The sequence below is a fragment of the Lagopus leucura genome, unplaced genomic scaffold, assembly GCF_019238085.1.
Source record: "Lagopus leucura isolate 7727_CA_CO unplaced genomic scaffold, USGS_WTPT01 Super-Scaffold_100009, whole genome shotgun sequence".
NCBI lineage: Eukaryota > Metazoa > Chordata > Aves > Galliformes > Phasianidae > Lagopus > Lagopus leucura.
This window is the reverse complement of record NW_024962266.1, coordinates 26,746,809-26,765,462: the sequence shown is the minus strand read 5'-3', so window position 1 is coordinate 26,765,462 and position 18,654 is coordinate 26,746,809. Positions and strand designations below refer to the sequence as shown.

General features: G+C 45.1%; 2 protein-coding genes across 10 annotated transcripts in view; one reads left to right on the top strand and one right to left on the bottom strand.

Moving 5' to 3' along the window:
• Positions 1 to 4,739, top strand: part of DOCK7 (dedicator of cytokinesis 7) — an 88,709-nt gene extending 83,970 nt beyond the window's left edge. For 7 of the 8 annotated variants that reach the window (XM_042873226.1, XM_042873222.1, XM_042873221.1 and 4 more), the window contains 6 exons: positions 72 to 161; positions 866 to 1,102; positions 1,507 to 1,650; positions 2,497 to 2,603; positions 3,583 to 3,750; positions 4,219 to 4,739. In XM_042873226.1, the coding sequence (XP_042729160.1) occupies positions 72 to 161; positions 866 to 1,102; positions 1,507 to 1,650; positions 2,497 to 2,603; positions 3,583 to 3,750; positions 4,219 to 4,261 (789 nt within the window). In that variant the 3' untranslated portion in view covers positions 4,262 to 4,739. Of the gene's footprint in view, positions 1 to 71; positions 162 to 865; positions 1,103 to 1,506; positions 1,651 to 2,496; positions 2,604 to 3,582; positions 3,751 to 4,218 lie in introns of those variants that run through there. The other variant, XR_006179310.1, reaches the window with a different exon arrangement.
• A 1,973-nt stretch (positions 4,740 to 6,712) lies between these two features.
• Positions 6,713 to 17,573, bottom strand: USP1 (ubiquitin specific peptidase 1). 2 transcript variants are annotated; one of them, XM_042873229.1, is made up of 8 exons: positions 17,488 to 17,573; positions 16,094 to 16,217; positions 15,632 to 15,739; positions 15,013 to 15,173; positions 13,767 to 14,485; positions 12,875 to 13,045; positions 11,669 to 11,870; positions 6,713 to 8,305 (listed from the first exon to the last, which is right to left on the bottom strand). In XM_042873229.1, exons 2-8 carry the CDS (start codon positions 16,154 to 16,156, stop codon positions 7,576 to 7,578), a joined length of 2,154 nt encoding a protein of 717 aa, XP_042729163.1. In that variant the 5' UTR covers positions 16,157 to 16,217; positions 17,488 to 17,573; the 3' UTR covers positions 6,713 to 7,575. The 2 variants fall into 2 exon arrangements, with proteins under 2 accessions (XP_042729163.1, XP_042729161.1); XM_042873227.1 differs by lacking the exon at positions 17,488 to 17,573 and adding an exon at positions 17,081 to 17,250.
• Positions 17,574 to 18,654: the final 1,081 nt, after the last annotated feature.

Here is an 18,654-nt window from a genome sequence, read left to right as displayed (position 1 = left end):
TGTCTCTCCAACCCCCACCTTTGATGGATGCCTATGATGCTGTATCTCAGTGCATTTGCTCTTGATTGTAGGGATTTTATGGAGAACGGTTTGGTGAAGATGTGCTTGAAGTGATCAAGGACTCAAATCCTGTGGACAAATGTAAACTAGATCCCAACAAGGTAAGAACACGAGTACAGAGTCAGCAGTAGAACTGGTCCCGAATGTACATGAACATGGTGGGCCAAATCCTTGCCCTGGATTTCGCCAAGTAGGTGATGTTTCCATGAAGAGAGCTAGAGAACGTCTCAGAGAAGAGAGGTGGGGAAAATCTTCCCAGCAAAGGAGTGCAGAATGAGCCGTTTCCTTCCTGCCCTGTGTTGTGTCCTGTGGGCTTGGCAGAAGGGAAGGTCAAGAGACAAAGAGACACTGCAGTCTCAGGCTGCATTTGCCTGTCTCTGTAATCTCTATGAAATGCAAGGAAGGAAGGGAGTTTTCCATTCACTGGCCTTGTAGGGTTTTTTTTTTTTTTTTTTCTGCTGTAGCATTTTATCATTCTTGTCCTATGTCTTTTAAGCTCCTTTAGGCGTAACAGAAATAATGGGAGCTTGGCTAGGAAATTAAGACTCCAGTTTAGAAGAAGGTATTATCTGCAGAGAAAGGGAGGAAACACTTCATGTGAAGAGCTTCAGAGGAGAGGGGCAGAGTGCTGTATCTAGTCCAGAAGATGCTGAGCACTCACCAGGCACTCCAGCAACATCAGTGTGACGTTTCTGAGTAAAGGCAAGGAGCAATCCTAGTTCTGCAGAGGAGTTACACCAGGCTATGGCAGCGCAGGGAGTAGAGGTCGTCTCATCTCTGTGCTTACCTGGATTCCTTCTTGCAGGCATACATCCAGATTACCTATGTGGAGCCTTACTTTGACACGTATGAGATGAAGGACAGGATAACTTACTTTGACAAGAACTACAACCTGCGGCGCTTCATGTACTGCACGCCCTTCACGCTGGATGGCCGAGCTCACGGGGAGCTGCACGAGCAGTTCAAGCGTAAAACCATCCTGACAACGTCCCACGCTTTCCCTTACATCAAAACCAGGATAAACGTCATTCACAAAGAGGAGGTGAGGCCTGCACTTTGCCCAGCAGACATCCCCACGGCTCTCCTTTGAAATATTACACAATAAGGGAAGTAGATGTTGCTGAAACTCCTGCATGATGTACCTTGGTACATCATTTAGTTAAACCCCAGGGCCGCACGGAGTCATGGATAGAATTGTAGAACCATTTGGGTTGGGAAAGGTCTTTAAGATCATCCAGCCCAATCCCAGCTCACTGACTGTGTCCCTCAGTGCCACGACCCCACAGCTCTGGAACACCTCCAGGGACAGTGGCCACCTCACACCCTGGGCAGCAAGTTCCAATGCTTGTCATCCCTTCGTACTGCCACACAATATCTGTCCTGTTGGTGTCCTCTGCCACTTGTCTCCACCGTAACAAGTGTCCTGTGTTTTGGCTGCTTGCTTAGATCATTTTGACACCCATTGAAGTTGCCATAGAGGACATGCAGAAGAAAACACAAGAATTAGCTTTTGCAACTCACCAAGACCCTGCAGACCCAAAGATGCTGCAGATGGTGCTACAGGGATCAGTAGGTACCACAGTGAATCAGGTGAGAACCGTTTTCTGAATTGGAGACAAGTGGGGTTGTGTATTGCTCTGCTCAGGCACTGGGCCTTATTTCCAAATTACTGTGGGTTTTTTTTACCATTCGGTGTATGGAATGTGTTCAAGATCACTGATGGGTCTAGACCAGCTCTGGGTAACTTTGCAATTTGACTGAGTCCTGAAAACATGGTTAGATCTGGGAAGTGGCTGAGTAGATAGAGATAGCCCTTCTCCCTCATTATCTGTCCCTTCCTGGCATCTGCAGTCACTTCTGACTGCTTCTCCTCCCCCTGTTCAAAGAAAAACATGAGATTTTATTGCTTCACCTTCAGTTAGCTGGACTGGTGTTTGGAACTGGGATCGTGTCCTGCTGTGGTTTTTGAACAAAGTGGAAAGCAAAGCTAAGAGTGGAGAAACATGGAGGAAAAATTGAGCGAATATGAGTAAACCTCCACTAAGGAACAAGCTGGGAAAAACAAGGCTGGAGTTTCAAGTTCTGGGCCGAGTTCACAGTGCTGGCAAAGACTTGGTTCCATCTGCATTGTTTAAACTTAGTTGTCAGTTCTGCAGAGTTTGTCAGGATTCATTGTAAGGGAAAACAAATGCAGAATCTGCACACATTCTCACCCTGTTTTCCAAAAGCGGAGTTTTATTTTTACAAATGCCTAAAAGCCACGCAGCAGTCATGATGTCTGGTGATTTATGCCAGATCTACCAGCTGCAGTTCTTTAAGAAGCACGCTGTGAGGAAATAATGCTGCATTTTACAAATGTTTCTGTGTGCAAGAAGTTTCTGCAGTGAGTGGATGTGACAGCGCTGAGAAACTTACTTTTTCTCTCTGCTCCTAAAGGGACCATTAGAAGTTGCACAAGTTTTCTTATCAGAAATACCCAACGACCCAAAGCTCTTCAGGCATCATAACAAGCTACGGCTCTGTTTCAAAGACTTCACAAAAAGGTATGGAGTGCTGTCTTCCAGATGCCAGGTGCCTTTAGTACTGCTGCGCCAGGCAGGAGCACTAACACAGGGGCTGTCTGGGAGAGGAGTGCTTGTGTTGTAACCATCTGCCTGGTTTCCATACGCAGCTGTATTCCTCAGCTTCCCACTTGGCTCCCTGTTTCTCTGGTGCTGCTGGTCCATGACTTCCATCAGGTCAAGTGCTGAAGTCATTTGGCTTTGCTGAATATTGGGAAGGAATTAGTGATCACAGCTCAGTCGTGACCAAGTGTTCCCATTTCAGAACACAGCTAGCCACACTGGCACAAATGAACTCACAGGTTGGCAGGGCCAGGAGGTCTGATTTCCTTCTGATGTGAATTTGTCCAAGCCACGTGGAAGTACGTTGGCAGAATTCTCTCAAGGAACTATACTGGCTGCTGTACTTTCCTCTTGAGTAATGCAAACTGCAGTCTTAAGCCAGTGTCTTTTGTAAGCAGTGAAGAATTAAAAGAATACGTATTGAAATGTTCAGTGCAGACAGATCAGTGGCAATGTAGTTTTTCCATATATAATAGGTGGTGGTGATGTTAGAGTTCTCTTCATGCCCTTTATTTAAATCACGTCTTTCCCAGTAGAAGTTCCCAGTGAACATCTTCTGGGTCTGTCTTCACAGTAGGTCTTTGAATCTTGGACTGGAAGCGCTGTGTGGAGATGGGCTTTTCATTTCTCTTCAGCAAAGATGAATGTAATTGGAGAATGAAACAGAAATAAAAACTGAGTGAGTTTCCACTCTGGAAATGGAAACTGGAAACGTGACACCCTCTCCTTTCCCCACGGAGGTCAGCTGCTTTAGCTGAGTCTTTATTACCCGAAAGACAAGATAGAAAAGGATACTGTGCGTCATCCCAGAAGTAGAGAACGAAAGCTGTTGTGTTATTAAATTAACAAATCTGTCCTTTTTTTACGTGCCCAAGTTTCACAGGCTTTTGTTTTGCAGATGTGAGGATGCTCTGCGCAAGAACAAGAGCTTGATCGGCCCGGACCAAAAGGAATACCAGCGGGAGCTCGAGCGGAATTACCACCGCTTAAAGGAAGCCCTGCAGCCGCTGATAAACAGGAAGATCCCGCAGTTGTATAAGGCCGTGTTGCCAGTCACATGCCACAGGTGGATATTTGCTTTTATTTTTTCTGCAGAGACAAGGAGGGTGGAAAGAGGGGGTGTCTGACCTTCTTGTGAAACCTGTTCTTAATGTGGGGCTTCTGGCTGAGTCCGTCCCTTTTCCCCTTCTTTCCTGAGCTCAGAGCACGTCCCTTTCCGGGCAGTTCTGGTAGGTGGTGTTTGCTATGGTCCCTTCTGTTCCTCAGTTGGCTTAGGAGAACACGGCCCTGGTTCTGAGCTTCTCATGGAAGTGTTGGTCAGAGGAAAAGAGCAACAGGGACGATAAAGAAGCAAAAAGAGAAATTTGGAAAGGGTGTGATAGGGATATTCCAAGCATATCTTTAAGGAGTGCAGGGGGTTTGTGCTGCTTCTCCTGTAGAAAACACTGGAAATAATTATGTATCTCTCATCTGAAGAGGCTTCTTATCTGACCCTGAAAAACACAAGCTCATCGTTGTGTTTTCTCTCCCTCAGAGACTCCTTCAGCAGGATGAGCCTTCGCAAAATGGATATCTAAACGAGTTAAAAACCAAAATAAAAAAGCACTTAAAAGTAAGGTTTTGAAAAGAAAGAGCCTTGTTATCAGCGCTGGGAATCAAAGAAGTTTTATTGTGAAATAAAACTTGGACTTCATCCTGGACTTCCCACACACCTCCTCCTCCATCAGAGTGTTCAGTGGCCAAAACAAATCATTCTGAATTGTCAAATGTAGACTTACTTTATCCATGTTTGAGAAAAAAATCCAAGTGGTATCCAGAGTATTGGTGATAAGCTGTAAAGTTACCTGTTTTTTAAGGCATTTTTATGACTCAAAGGTACACTTAACGCATTTACCTTTATTTATAATAGCATTCTCTAATGTTAAATTTATTTACTTTTAGTTCATATATTTAATTTATATTAGGACCATACGCAAATGCATTTTTGAAGTTTTTAATGTAGTGATGATGGTTATTTTGATGGTACTATTAAATATGTGAATGTTTACACTTTAATTCCCTGTGCTGAATTGGACTTCAGAGCTCACCATCCTTGGGGAAGCTTTTCAGAACAAGGTAAGTCTTTACTAACACTTCTTATCCAAGCTGTGATTGTTCTGCTGTTCCTGCCCTTTCTTCTTTGTAACTGAATACAAATTGCTGCTAAGGGAAATAATTCCAGCTGTCACCATCAGCAGAATCAAGGCACACCTTGCTGGTGCTGCACCTCTCTTGGTAGCGTGAAGGAGAATTCCAGCACCATCATTGCACACAACAACTAGAAGTCCAACTACAGAAACCCAGTGTAGTGTCAGTGTGCAGTTCAACTCAGCAACTTGCAGTCAGGCTGCTGCTTCTGGCCCTTTTTCAGTTTAAAAACTAATTTCAAGACAAGAACAAAATGATAAAGTAGATGAAGTGAGTCACGAGCGTACATGGGCAGCAGTCGTCGCGTTGTTAATTGTGTGATGAAAGGAGCTGTTGTAAGGCAGTGATTGTGGTGGCTGACACAGACCTTCAAGGAAATTGATCTCAAAGTTGGAACCAACCCTACAGCCACTCAGTCTGGGTGTCTTTTTTCCTCTCTGCATTGAAGCAGGTCCTTTGGGAGGCAGGGCAGTGGTTAACTGCGGCTCGCTCACTCTACATGAACACCTAAACAGCCACACAGAAATATGCATGTGTAGGTGAAAAATAAGAACATACTGCTATGTTGGTGAGAATAACAAGAAAAAAAATATATGTAACTTTCAGACAGGAGCCCTTAAAGTTGCAAACACAATTATACAATCACCATTTCATAATTGTAGGAGTTTGGAGCCTGACATGGGTTTTCTGTTGGTTTCTGCCATGCACAGTCCCAAGGGGTTGTTGGATGTCTTTGGGGCCACATTAAATATAGGACAGCAGCCTCTGGGGCAAGTTAGCTCTTCAGGAAGGCAGAAAGTAAGTGCTTCCTTTGAATAAATCCCAGCAACAACAAAAGACCATGTTCTATGTATGTCTTTATGCCTTTTCCTCACCCAACTGTAGGAACAACATAACTTTTATTTTCAGGCTGAAATTCAGCAAGCCCCCCATTGCAGTCAGGAACAATTTATAGCAGGCAAGGTAAGCTTTCAGTTCTATTTTGCTATTCTCTTTAATGTGGATACTCATTTTAGACAATGAAATTATTTGGTATGGTTACAGTGTCTCATGGCATTTGTAATTCATCTCTGCAGTAATTACCAGACAGCTGTTCAGCAGGAGGTGAGAGGCTGCCAGTTGAGTCCAGCCCTTACTGCAGCTTTCTATTGGAAGCACAAGTTTCCTTGCTGCTTAACTCTAAATCAAACCTGTACAAAAAGCAGAGGTCTATCAGAACAGATGCACCAATGTGACTTTCATGAGTTCTCTCAGTGTTTGTGTTACAGTGTAATAAAAGATTGTCAAAGAACAAGGTACTGGAGAATAAACTAGGTGCAGGGTTCTAGGGCTTTCCTTGTAAGTTAGTTATCTTATATTTAAAAAAGCTTAAACATACCCTAAAAACCAGGGCATACTCACATGTTGTGCATCTCCCTTGTCTGTCTCTGCAGCAGCACTTCATGTCATTCCATACAGTGCAGCAGTGACACCAGCACATCTCATGCCATACAGTTTTTAGTTCTCTGCAACTTACAGGATACTGCTTAACCTTGTAGCATGCATTATGTGACCTGGGATTGTTTCATCTCTACTACCATGTGTCAGACATGTCATTTCTTTTCACAGTAAACTTATTTCTCTTACCCTTGCCTCCAAGCCTTACTTCTGGTCATCAGGTCCCTTCCCAGCAGGGCATGCTGTACAAGAACCAGATAACAGCAGGGCATGCTCTTTTATAAAGCACTCCCTCATCATCTCTTTCATTCAGACACTTTCCCAGCCTTTTTGGTAATGATGCCCAACCACGTCCCCTCTTTCCTGTCCCAACACAGAAGTCTGATCTAGTCATCTCCAATGCATACCATATTGTTCTTCTTTTATTTCATATATACATTCTCAACAAAGCATCAAGCCAAATGTTTTCATTTTCCCACCTTCCAGTGAGCTTTAAGTACAAATTAACTGTTATATGTTCACCACTAAACTCCAAATCCACCCAAACAGATATGCATATTAAAGGGCTTTCTTCTTGAGAAGTACAAAAGTATTTTAATTACACTACACACTCTCTGTTTGGAAGTATTATTAATCACACCTATTTACACACTTTGCCCATTTAACATCAATGCAACAAGATGTAAATTAGACCATTCAAACATTCCTGTTAAGTTCAGTTCTCTTTTTTTAACGTGAACACTCTTTTCTTGTGCTTGGAGATGCACAGAGCAGTATTAGAATTGGCTAAGGAGCATTTTGTCAGTAAACCACAGAGATAACTCAAGGACTATATATGAAGTATTACTTCCCAAGTTACAAAAATACACAACTTCTGATGAAACTTGCTAGTTAATATACATTTAGTCCAGAATATGAATACAAATAACTTTTATTAAAAAAAAGCTAATAATACAAGAGGCATGTCTGAGAACTAGAGCTGTGTTAAAACCCCACTACTGTGTATTGTAGGCATCCTTTAGGAGCTATACAAACTGGTATTTCTAAAAGGTAATATCACTATTCTCCAGCATAAAAGTTACTAGGTGAGTTAAGTTCTACGTCATGGTTTATGAATTCAAGTTGAGCCACTTACACAGAATGCAAAGAGCAGAAATGTAGGATCCAGTAGCTTCAAAGACAAACATCTGTTTCTTCCAGGTAGTTCTGATGCAAACCAGACACCAGGGGTATGCGAGTCCTTAATATTTACAGTCAAAATACAGTATCACTCTACAATTTTCTTATAAAACAGTAGGTAAGGAGTTGATGTAGATGCCGACGTGGGAGAAAGAGAATTCAGGAAGTCCTTTTCCTCTGTAACTTTCACTTCAGAATCATCGAAAAGCAACCACTTCCCCTCGTACTCTTTCAGGCTCTGCAGGACATACAAAGCTTTGTTTTCCAGTCCACTGAAAGCAACCCCGTTCTGATGGCCGTGCTCAGTGCTGCACTCCACACTTCCATTAGCAGGGGTGGACTCGGGATTTCTGTTCTCAGTAACTACATTGAGAACCTTCTCACTGTTTGCTGGTCTGTTGTACAGGTCGCAGTCAGACTTGCTCTTCTGTCCCCCAAGAAGTCCGACAGCTTCCATGTTCTTTTTGTTCAGAACTTTACCTGGCTGTGCACTGCCATTGACTCTAAAAGAGACTTCACCGTTGTCGTAGTCTTCAGCAACAGTTCTTGCTTCCTCCTCATTCAGTGGCTCTGGTTTAATCGTTTCGCACGTTTGGGCAGTGATGAAGTTTCCCTTGTCTAACTCGAGGCTGTTGAGATCTGTGATTTTGACAGAAGCTGTGTAGTGTCCGCTGCTAATTGTAATGCCACTGTGCATCACCACTGCAAATAAGCCATAGGTGTCATTGGTTGGCTTCGTGCTCCATTCTTCCAGCGACAGTTTGAGCGGCGTCAGTAAGGGAGTGTTTATCTTCGATAGTCCACCGTAGCAGTCAAACCTTCAGAAGAAAAACAAAGTTAGAGCCCTTGCTGCTTCCAGCACGCAGCATACAGCTTTCAGTGCCCCAGGCATCGAGTCTGCTTTCTCATACCAGAGACACACAGCAGAACTGCAGTGAGAAGCTGCTCACATTTCTACTTGTTTATCGCAAGCATCTGTCCCAGGCAGCCCTGTTCACTGAAGGCATTTTGACAAGTGAGGATATTGTTAAACATGACAGCTCCATAGCTGTGTGTTTTCACTACGTAAGAGACGCCCTTTGTGAGAACTATCAGCTACAATAAGCATCCAGTAGTGAGAAGTGAGCCCTTCATTGCATGGTTATCATTCATGCTTCTGGGATTGCATTTCCTTGCAGACATTGACCTGCTGATCAGAGAACATTCATTCCAACATCCAAGGGACAGAGCAAGCAAGTTGCTTTGCTTCCTCCCACGTTTATAGAAAAAGATAGCTATAAAACAATGCATTTTGTTATTCCTTTCAAGTAGCTTAGATGTCACTCAAAGACTGTTTTTACTATAGTAAATACAAGTGACAGTTTTCTAGGAATTATTAAGTTAGTAACTTATTGCCAGGAACCTCTCATTAACTGCCTTACCTTAATCAGTTTCTTTAAACAATTCTACCTGATTTAGTTGGGTGAAGCATCTTGTATTCCACAGCTATTGAGCAATTGTTCATAGTTCACAAATACACAAGGAGAAAAGTTTCAAGTCCTTTCACTGTAATAAAGAACTTCTGAAGAGTTCAGAAGTGTTGCAACTTCATCACCTCCTTTGCATTACTGCATATAACCTGAGCTTATGTGATTGATGTACTGCATCAGCCCAACATAATTAACCTCTTTATTTAATGATGGTGTCCCAGTAGATTCAGTCTTTCTCAGCTGTAAAGATTTTATAGGGAAAAAGAGTGCAGAATGCAGACAAACCAAACCTGAGCTTGCAAAGAGCTAATTGCAATTGTCCAACCTATGCTTTACTGTGAGAAAAGATGATCAGAGTTGTAGGGGCTGGGATCTCCAGAGATCAGCGAGTCCAGCCCCCTTGCAAAGCAGGCCCCCTACAGCAGGCACGATTGCTACTTTTAATCCCAGGAAAACACAGGACATTACTGAAGTCACAGGATATTACTTTTTGTTTTACAGGGTTTTGATCTTGATTCTGCCATGCTTTTAACAGTTTTGCTGATGTTCACCACCATAAACCCTTGTGCACACAAATGCACGTAGATGTGCACAGATGTGCTCAGTCACTCAAGTCTGATCAATTCCAATCCCTCCTCACCTTAGGTGCAGGCTCACCATGAACATTTCACTGCACCGAAAGAAACAGAAGGTATCATCAGAATTAATACAGTGTAAGTCTTCTGAAAGGCAGGAAGAGGTACTCAGAGGAGTCAAGGAACAGGAATCGCTTACAGATGCTCCAGGATCAGAAATCCAGGTCCAGTGGAGCTCACAGGACAACTACATTACCCTTAAAGCATTAGCAAGCAGGCTTTACCTTTCTTCTGGACAAGATCCAGCATCAGAAAAATTTGAAGAGGAGCAAATAAGAGAGATCTTTTCACATTATCTTTTCACGTTAGCTTTTGATCTTAATAAGAATCTGAAGACAAGAATGGCGTGCCAAGTGCTCTGGCTCATACACAACAAAAGCAACTTTGCAACTCCACCTTTTGGAGCCATGAATTAGTGGAATTTCTCTTACTGTGTTGAATCAGTGCCTCACATTATCCCAGACCTTGAAGGCGTAAATCAATCTTATTGCAGCTATCCTAATCCACAAGACACTGGACAAACCCAAATACAGATTCATAATGGTATCAGCATTGCTCTTGCTAGCAAGTGCAACTAGAAAACCTTAGGGTCAGACGTTATTAAAAGAGAGAAACCGATCAGTGAACCACCTTACACAGCCTGCTACCTCTCACTTCATGGCTCTCGTGAGCTCAGGTCTGTTTGCAGCCAGTCCCAGTGTTTTCCCTCCCCGCCCTCCCCAAACAATTACTCAGCCCCAGGCTAGCACATTTTCACAGTGGCTGCTTTATTGTTAAAGAATCACTTTGCAAACCACCCTCTAATAAGGGAGCAAAGCCCTGCCAACAGCAAACATTTACTTATCAGCGCTTTCTGTTTCATTTCTTATTTAAAACTCAGTTGTCCTGAAACTCAGTAGATCACAACCGAGGAGGTTTCCAACAGAGAACAGTTACGTGAACATTCTCAGTTGAAGAATGTTAGTTTAAGGCAAGAAGAGTTTGTTACTGCTTGTAGGACAGACTACTGCAGTCTCATCTGGGGAAATCGGTATTGTTACAATAAACATTACCAGTTTACCTAAGCAAAGCTCCATCAAAGCTTACAATTCCAAACACACTGTAAGAGCAGTAACTTCATGTGCTACAGTGTTTTTATTTACTATCCTTGGCTCTTCCCCACCTGATTTGCAGCAGTGCTTTATTACTCCAAATCAAGATGTTCAGACATGCCACTGTTTTGTCCAGAGTAAAACGTCCAAGCCAAAAACCAAGAAGCAATCTTCTACAGTTTCAGCTTCATCACTGTCTCCAGGACTGTGTCTGATTGTCCACTCTGACTTCCTTAACCTCTGGCTGCCAGCACTTGGCTGGAAATGCAGGACACGAGTAAAGGGCACAGGAAGAAGACCACAAGAGACTGCATACAGGTTTTGGACTTCTGAAGCAAGGATTTGAAGGCTGCCAGGACAGGAGAGGTAAGCAACTCAGCATGCTGCTAGGGAACCTGCAAGCTCCAGGTACTTCTCATAGAAGCACAGCAGCAGATGTAGGAACAAAGCAAAGAGAACAGCCAGGTTTTCTCTCAGTGAGCATCTTGAGTTGTATTTTTTGAATAACCTCATCACACAGCCACTCCATCTGGCATCAAAGCTACCCAGTAGCAACGTGACACCTTCTGACAAGTGCACAACTTAGTTGGCTTGTTCTGCTCTGTTTGTTGTGAGTATTACAACACTAAACCACCTATGTTCTATGTTACAATCCTGAAATTGTGGGAAGGGAAGGAGCCTTTGTAGAGATTAAGTTTTCCTTCTGCCTTGTCAGAAAGATACTCCTAACAACTGCTACTAATTCCACTTTCAACAAATCACAACAAACCACCCGTAAAAAGGAACTATTTTCAAGGATTATATTAAGCTATTTCACAAACCGTGTTGATGTTGACCTCAGTTAGTAGTGCTTGTTCTAAAGTGCCCTGTGGCTAATCACTGAACTCCTATCTGCTACGTGTCAAGTGCCAAAGGTCCCATACACTTCCAGTACATGATTTCTCTTCCCACAGCAGTTTAGTAATAGAGTGTATTGGCATACTCACTCTAAGCCACTAGCAGCAAAGCACTTCAAATGAATTGTTATAACTTCAGGCATTTTATCAAATAAAAGGCTGCGCTCTGCTTCTGTGTAATGATGGCAGTTCTCGCAGAAGTATTTGTCCTCTCCCACAATCCTTTCCACGGATGCAAACTGTGAAATTGCCCACTTCAGAGTCTTCATTTCTGTTTTTGGCTCTGGAGAAACTGAAAGAGAATCATTACATTCACAGATACGCTATTACTTACATTTCCAAGGAATCCCACCAGAATAAAACCAAAACAAGATGGCATCAAGTTCTGCTGTGTTCCATAACTGCTAACAACACCGTAAAGAATCCCCAATACTTGTGAAACAAAGTGCATTCAGCTCTCCCAGTCATTTCAGGAAAGGATGCAGGCACCACTTAATGGATACGCTTACTTATACAGGCTTCCCAAATCTTGTCTTCAAGATGTGTGTACTGACCCCACTGTCACGTCTAGAAATAAGGCACGTGTGTTTGAGACCAAGATTTTATTCCCTACAGGAAGCTTCCAAAATAATCAGGCAGCTCCCTTCCATTTCTTGCATCTCACCCCCCCGACAGCCTCCCCATTAATGAGGTCAATGGGGAAGGCAAAAAGAGCGGGAGCTGCTCCGAATCAAGTCCACGAGGACTAAAGGTGATTTATTCAGAATTCAGAACACCACAGTGTGCTGCAGCTGCACTTACTGCTTATCTTAAAACTAAGTATGGATCACTACCAGCTGTGGAACACACCAGGGGACATTTCCCACAGCGTTAAGACAACGACAGTCCAGAAGTAATGAAAAATATCAATTCCTGAAGTAAATTTCATTTATTTTTAAGAAAAATGCAAATATTTCTTCCGCTTATCCTTCAGTTTAAAATAATCTTTTATCAGGGAAGGGCAGACCCAGATAAAAAGTAAATGCCTGATTATAAGCAGGAAAACACATACGTGAGTAAGGACTGTAAGCTGCCTGTTGCCTTTGGAGACCTGAGGCAACTTTAATACAGTCTGGATCCACCTATGTTATCAGTGCTGTGTTTGCAAAGTCAGAAGTTAATCAGGACAAGAGATAACAGAACAACCTCTGGTGTTAACCAGCACAAACAAGAGCAGTGTTCCTTGATAAACACGGCACTGTCCTCCCTCTACAGCCATCTGAAGCAGAAACACCAATCCCCCTTTTTGATACTTACTTTCAGAACTTTCTTCACTTTTAGAAAGTTCATCTTCTTGCACCGGAACACTGATGTCCTGAAAGTCCTCTCTTCTTTCAGTAAAGCACTCGCACTCCAAGCATCGTGTTCTCAGTACTAACTGGCCCTGGAACAATTTCTCCACTAGTTCAAAAACAGCCAACTCTGTACCTAGAGAAAGTATATGCCAGATCACTTACCAACGTGTGTTTTATTCAAAAGATACTAAAAACCTGGCTATTCTTCATGGCAAATTGAGTGTTACAGACACAGTGCCTTAGGGATTCCAAAAAGCTGCTCATCACGTGTGGTTTTCGGAGTATCAGAGAATCAGCATAGAATCATCATAGAATCACAGGACAGCTGTGCTGGAAGGAGCCTTAAAGCCCTACTGCACCCCTTCCCTCAAGAGTTGTGTTCTCCTGTTGACACTAACAAAATCCATACCTGTCAGCCACAGCCTACATCCTACAATAGGGAGCTACAGACAGAATACTGCTTGTAAGGACACAAATCCGTAGCCCGTAGGATTTCATTTTGTTTTCTCCTTTAAATAACATTCTTTTACGTTTTTAATTCCCTTCCTATTTCTAGAGATGACAATCATTAGTAAGAACATTAGTGAGAATATAAACCTGGTAATATTTTTTACCTTGAACAGCAATTACACGATGTTAGAAAAAGACCTTTTATAATCTAAGCTAAACAAGTCAAGGTATAGAATGAAAGTTACAAACATGCAAAAATAAATTCATAAAAATATTTTTCAATTCCTGAAAATGTAACTCCATGCTTAGAGAGCTCTGCTTGCAATGCAATCTGAAGGTTGACTTCCAGTGCACAGTAATTTCCTAACCATGCTAATTTTAAGCCCGTTCACTTGTTCACCAACCTTCCTTTTTTGGTTCAATTTCAGTTCCTTTTTCACTATGGCTTTCCACAGGAGATGTTGGTTCGTGACCACCTTCTTTAACATCATTACCATTTTCACACTTGGCAGACGACTCTTCAAGCTCACACTCATCGTACTCTTTCACCGGGTCTTTGGATCCCAAATTTGTAGTTAACTTCCCCAGACTATAAAATTTGGACAGAATACTTGGCTGTTTGCACGAGGATTTTAACCAGTTTAATTTAAGTCGTGACTTCTTCTGTGTTGGCTTTGCGCTCTCGTTCTCAGTGGAACACTTGGCAGTGGCATCAGTTTGATTCTCTGGCTTTTCTCCCGTTGCTTTCCTCTTTGACCTGGTTTGTCTTTGATTTTCTTCTGCTGCAATTTGTTCTTTCGATACTTTGGACTTTTTCTTTGCGTTGCCACCTTCAGCATCGCTTTTTCTCTTCCCATTTCCTTTGGGCAGCTTATCTTCAGCCACCTCTCCCCCGTGGCTACTTGCTGTGTTCTTCTCCTCCTCAGCAGAGTGGCCAGTTCCATTGCTCTCGGAATTTTGATTGATTTTTTCCTCCACTTTAGCTTTGGGCTCTTCCAAGGGCAGTTTATTCAGTTCTTCCTTCTTCAGTAGCTGACACGTTTCTTGAATATTACCAAGGATGCACTGCAGAACTTCCTGGGCATCGTGCTGCAAGTAGCCTTCATACATAGGGTTGAGCTCTCTATTAAAGGTAAATAAGTACCAAAGATGAGCTGATCTTTACTAGAAAACGTGGCCAGAGACTTAAATTAGGCAACCTTTGCTATAAAAGCAGGGCGGGGGGAATCCTCTCTGCACCTAAAGAGAAGCCCTTTCTGGCACAAATACCCATGGGGAGGCAGTTACAGCCTTACACAGAAGGGCATTTAAACATGCATTCAGTTGCAACCCAGCAGTGGTACTTCTCAAGTCAATGAGAATGCTTAAATACTTCAGAGGAAGTACTGCTTAAAATCTACTGCTGGGTTTCAATTCTATTCTTACAAAATCTAAACTTAATTCCAAACTTATGATACCATAGAGGCAGCAATAAACACAAACCTCCCCCTCTGAAATGTACAACTTCCTTTGTATAATCACATAACAATGCCCCAAATCTACCATTATCTTCTCCCTTCCCCCCCCAAGTTCTCTCCTGTCGTACTGTACTGTTATAATGATGCCAAAACTTTAGGTGAAGATTTGGTGCTTGTTTGAGATAATTTGTACCTAAGGGTGTTCAGCAGCCTTCGTGGCTGAGTAGCAAGTTCATCAGTGTATTTCTCTGGGTTTAAAAGAAAGCTGGCTTGAAGCTGTTCAACAGAAAGAATCAACGAGTGCAAACTGCAGATCAGTTCATAACTCGCCAGTGGATCTTCTTTACAATTTCCCTGCAATGAGAATGAAGACACGTGCAGCTTTGTCTGTAACAAGCAGTTATGGCAAGTAGCCCCCACTTAATTATCCAACAAACACTTGACAGATTTCTTTTTTCCCCACAATGGGAAACAGGTGAGTTTAGATCAATACACTGCTCTTTCGACAGCAGAAAAGAAACATGAAAGCCACAGTATGAACTTTAAAAGCCCAAGCTATCTTTGCCCGCAGACATAAGGTATGGTAATTTTAACAGAAATTAAACCAGTTCAGCCTTGTGCTTACAGGCTTACAGATGCTTTGAACACAAGTTTAAAACTACTCAAACCTTTTTTGACCTGAAATAGTACAGAAAACAACACTGCCCAACTTCTTAAGAGCAGAAGAAAACAGTTCCATTTTGAGAACCTTCCTGGCACATAGCCTCACCTGCACTGTTACAAGGAAATGGAGGTGTACTGAGATGTGTTACCTTTTCTGCTTTTAGCTCTCCTTCATCCTTCAACGATTCTTTCTTCTTTGAAATGATATTATATAAATGTTTGACTCCCGTTTTAAAACCAGGACAAAAATATAATACCTAGAAGCAACAGTGGAAAACAAGACAACAATTGGTAAACCCAGTTATTCAACGTTACATCTCCATGCTTAGGACCCAGCCAGCTCTGCATCTCCCAAGGCTGCTGCTGCACAGTGCATGGGATTACTCATGGCAGGGAGGTGGCCCGAGTATGTAAACTGACAGATGACTCAATCACAGCAATCTATGGTGCACACACTTCCTGTGGTATCACTTTTCTTCCCCTCGCTGTAATTAGATTCCCTTTGTACAACATCCGGACATCTCCTCTATAATGTCAGACTAGGAAACCCATCCACTTGCACAAAAGCAGAACAGTGTGATATTTTTTGAGGCCCCAGAATGTGATCTTACCTGAAGAATGCTGTTAAGGTAACAGGTGTTGCCAAGATTATTCAAGCCCACAAAGGGCAACATGTTGTCCTTCTTCTCACAGCTGACAAGCGAGGGAGGCTGTGCTGCAGGAACAACCTGGTCACTGTCAAACAGAGAAAACAAAGCATAAGAGATCTGCCTGGCATACACACACACAACTCTCCTAGCCTCTACCATGTAGGTTACGGAAGATAAGGAGACAGCTTACAGAATTAATGATTAATACCCAGATGAAAACCGTGTCACAGTGTTTCTGAGTCTCCTTGGGACTCCTCCAGCAACCTGACAGGCTTACAGGAGCACATACTTACTACTGCAGGCACTTCCAACGCCTGCCCTACGAAACAGCCCACGAGCCTGACTGAACAACTCATCTAAGATCGCTTTCAACTACTTTCGCACACTCTTCATTCATTCCCAAGATAGCATCAAGAAAAAGCATCCACTGCTTATTTCCCATTGCTCCAAATCCACATTGTTTCATTACTGGACACATACCAAGAGGATAAACAGCTGAATAACTGAACCAAGAGAATAAACAGCTGAACAACCGAACCAACGACCCTCTGGTAACACAACAGAGCCGGGCCTTAAACCCTTCACCACCATACCTCGCTATAATCAGGCCATTTCTCCTCTCCCCAGTGGAACTTCCCCCCCCGGGCTGTGCTGAACAGAGCAGATAGGCGCTCAGGGCCGGGAAGCTCGCTGTGTGGCAGCAGGGACTGCCGCTTCCAGCCACGCCAGGAGCAGCCCGAACGCCCAATATCCTTTCACTAAGACCACAAGTTGCATTTTAACACGCTTTAACTAACTCGGCACGATCGAAAGAAGAGAACTTTCTTCCAGCATCACAACTTTGTGCCAACGGAACGCTCGCGGCACCGCAACCTCGGCCGGGAAAGAGGGAAACGGCAGCAGGCACAGAGCGGGATCCCAACGGGCAGCACCCGCACCCCTACGTACATCTCTGCGCCGCGGAGCTCCGCGCCCTTCTGCTCATTCTCCGGCGGCTCGGTGAAATCCAGCGCTCTCTTCGCCTCTTTCTTCTGGAAAAGCTTCAGCGATAGCCGGTTCTTCCTGGACGGGCTGCCCCGCGGCGGCGCGCTGCCGTCGCTCGGGAGCACCCCCGGCATCTCCGGGCGGGCGGCGGCGGGCGGCGTGGGGCGGCCACCTGCCACACACACACACACATACGCACACACACGGCGTCACCGCCGCCTCGCCCGGCCCTGGCTGCCGCCTCACCCCTCCGCCCGCCGCCCCGCTCCCTCCCCGCCGCCCTCGTGGCCCCACCGCCCCGCAGGCCGCCGGGCCGGGCCCTCCCGACGCCCGGCCGGCACGGACCGGCGGGCCGCCGCCGCTCTCCTCACCGCTACATGGTGCCTCCGCCCGGGGGCCGCCGCCGGTTGCTATGGAGACCGCACGGGGCGGCCCGGCGCCGCTCGCTCCGCCACGGGAAACTTGGCGCGTTTTCCGCGCCGTTAGGACCCGCGCCCGCAGCCCTCCTCGCGCCCAAGCGCCCGCGGCCGCCTCTCTCAAACGCCGGAGCGGAAGCCGGGGACGGCGCCCGCCGGGATCGAAGAGCCATGGCGGCCAGCGGCGGCCCGCCTCCCGGCGGCTCGCGCGGGTCGAGAGAGGCCACGGCGCGGGCCCGATCGGTGGCACCGACGCCGCCCGTCCGCCGCTTCCGTCAGGCAGCACGGCGGGCAGCCCGCGGGGTCCTACCCGTGCGCGCGCGGGCGCCGCTAACGGCGCGGCCAAGGGCCCAGGGCTCGCGAGGGGGAGGGGCGGGAAGCGGGCGGGCCGAACCACTGCGCAGAAGTAACCCCCCCCCTTCGCGGCGGTGGATTGGTCCGGGCGTAGTCCCGCCTCTTTCCGTCTCCGCCAATCACAGCGGGCGGCGCGTGACCCCCCTCGCGGCGCAGTTCGAACGGAGCTGAGTAACGGCCGCTGCGAGGCGGGGCGGGGCGGGGCGATCTCATCTCGTCTCCTCTCTGCGCTCCGTCGCACCGCGCCGCTGGGGGTCGGCGTCCGCTCCGCTTCCACATGCATGCAGTAGCACGTCGGCCTCGGTGTTTTTTTCTCATACAACAGAGCAGTCCCACAAACTTTGTTTCCTTCTTGGAATTACGAACTGGATGCCTGAAGTTTGCATCCCACGATGCTCGGTTTGGTTTTGCCCCACGACGTCAGAAATGTTTGAATCTTTTGATGTGAGAACTGAGGAGCTCCATGTGGCAGTGACATCTGTAGGCACTGGGCTGACTTAACGCTGCAAGAAGAGGCCCCCAAGCCAAGGCACGATTACGTCTGTGACTCCGCTGGAAAACTGCAAAAAAAGTCTGAGTTTATCAGCAAGAGATTTTGCAGGATTTGTTTCATAACTGACTTTAAGCCATGCTCGGGTCCTGGCTGTATATCCACCCCAATTTTCAAAAGGTTTCAGTCATAGAATCACAGATTCACTGCAGTTGGAGAATCACAGAAACACCAAGGAAAAGACCTACAAGATCGTCCCGTCCAACCATCACCCATCA

Excerpts from the sequence above, each read along its gene's own strand:
- USP1 (XM_042873227.1), bottom strand. The coding sequence starts at position 17,250 with ATGCCGGGGGTGCTCCCGAGCGACGGCAGCGCGCCGCCGCGGGGCAGC. Across the intron at positions 13,046-13,766 it reads AATTGAACCAAAAAAGGAAG|GTACAGAGTTGGCTGTTTTT; the intron begins GTTGGTGAACAA and ends TACTTTCTCTAG. Across the intron at positions 11,871-12,874 it reads AAGTGAAGAAAGTTCTGAAA|TTTCTCCAGAGCCAAAAACA; the intron begins GTAAGTATCAAA and ends ATTCTCTTTCAG.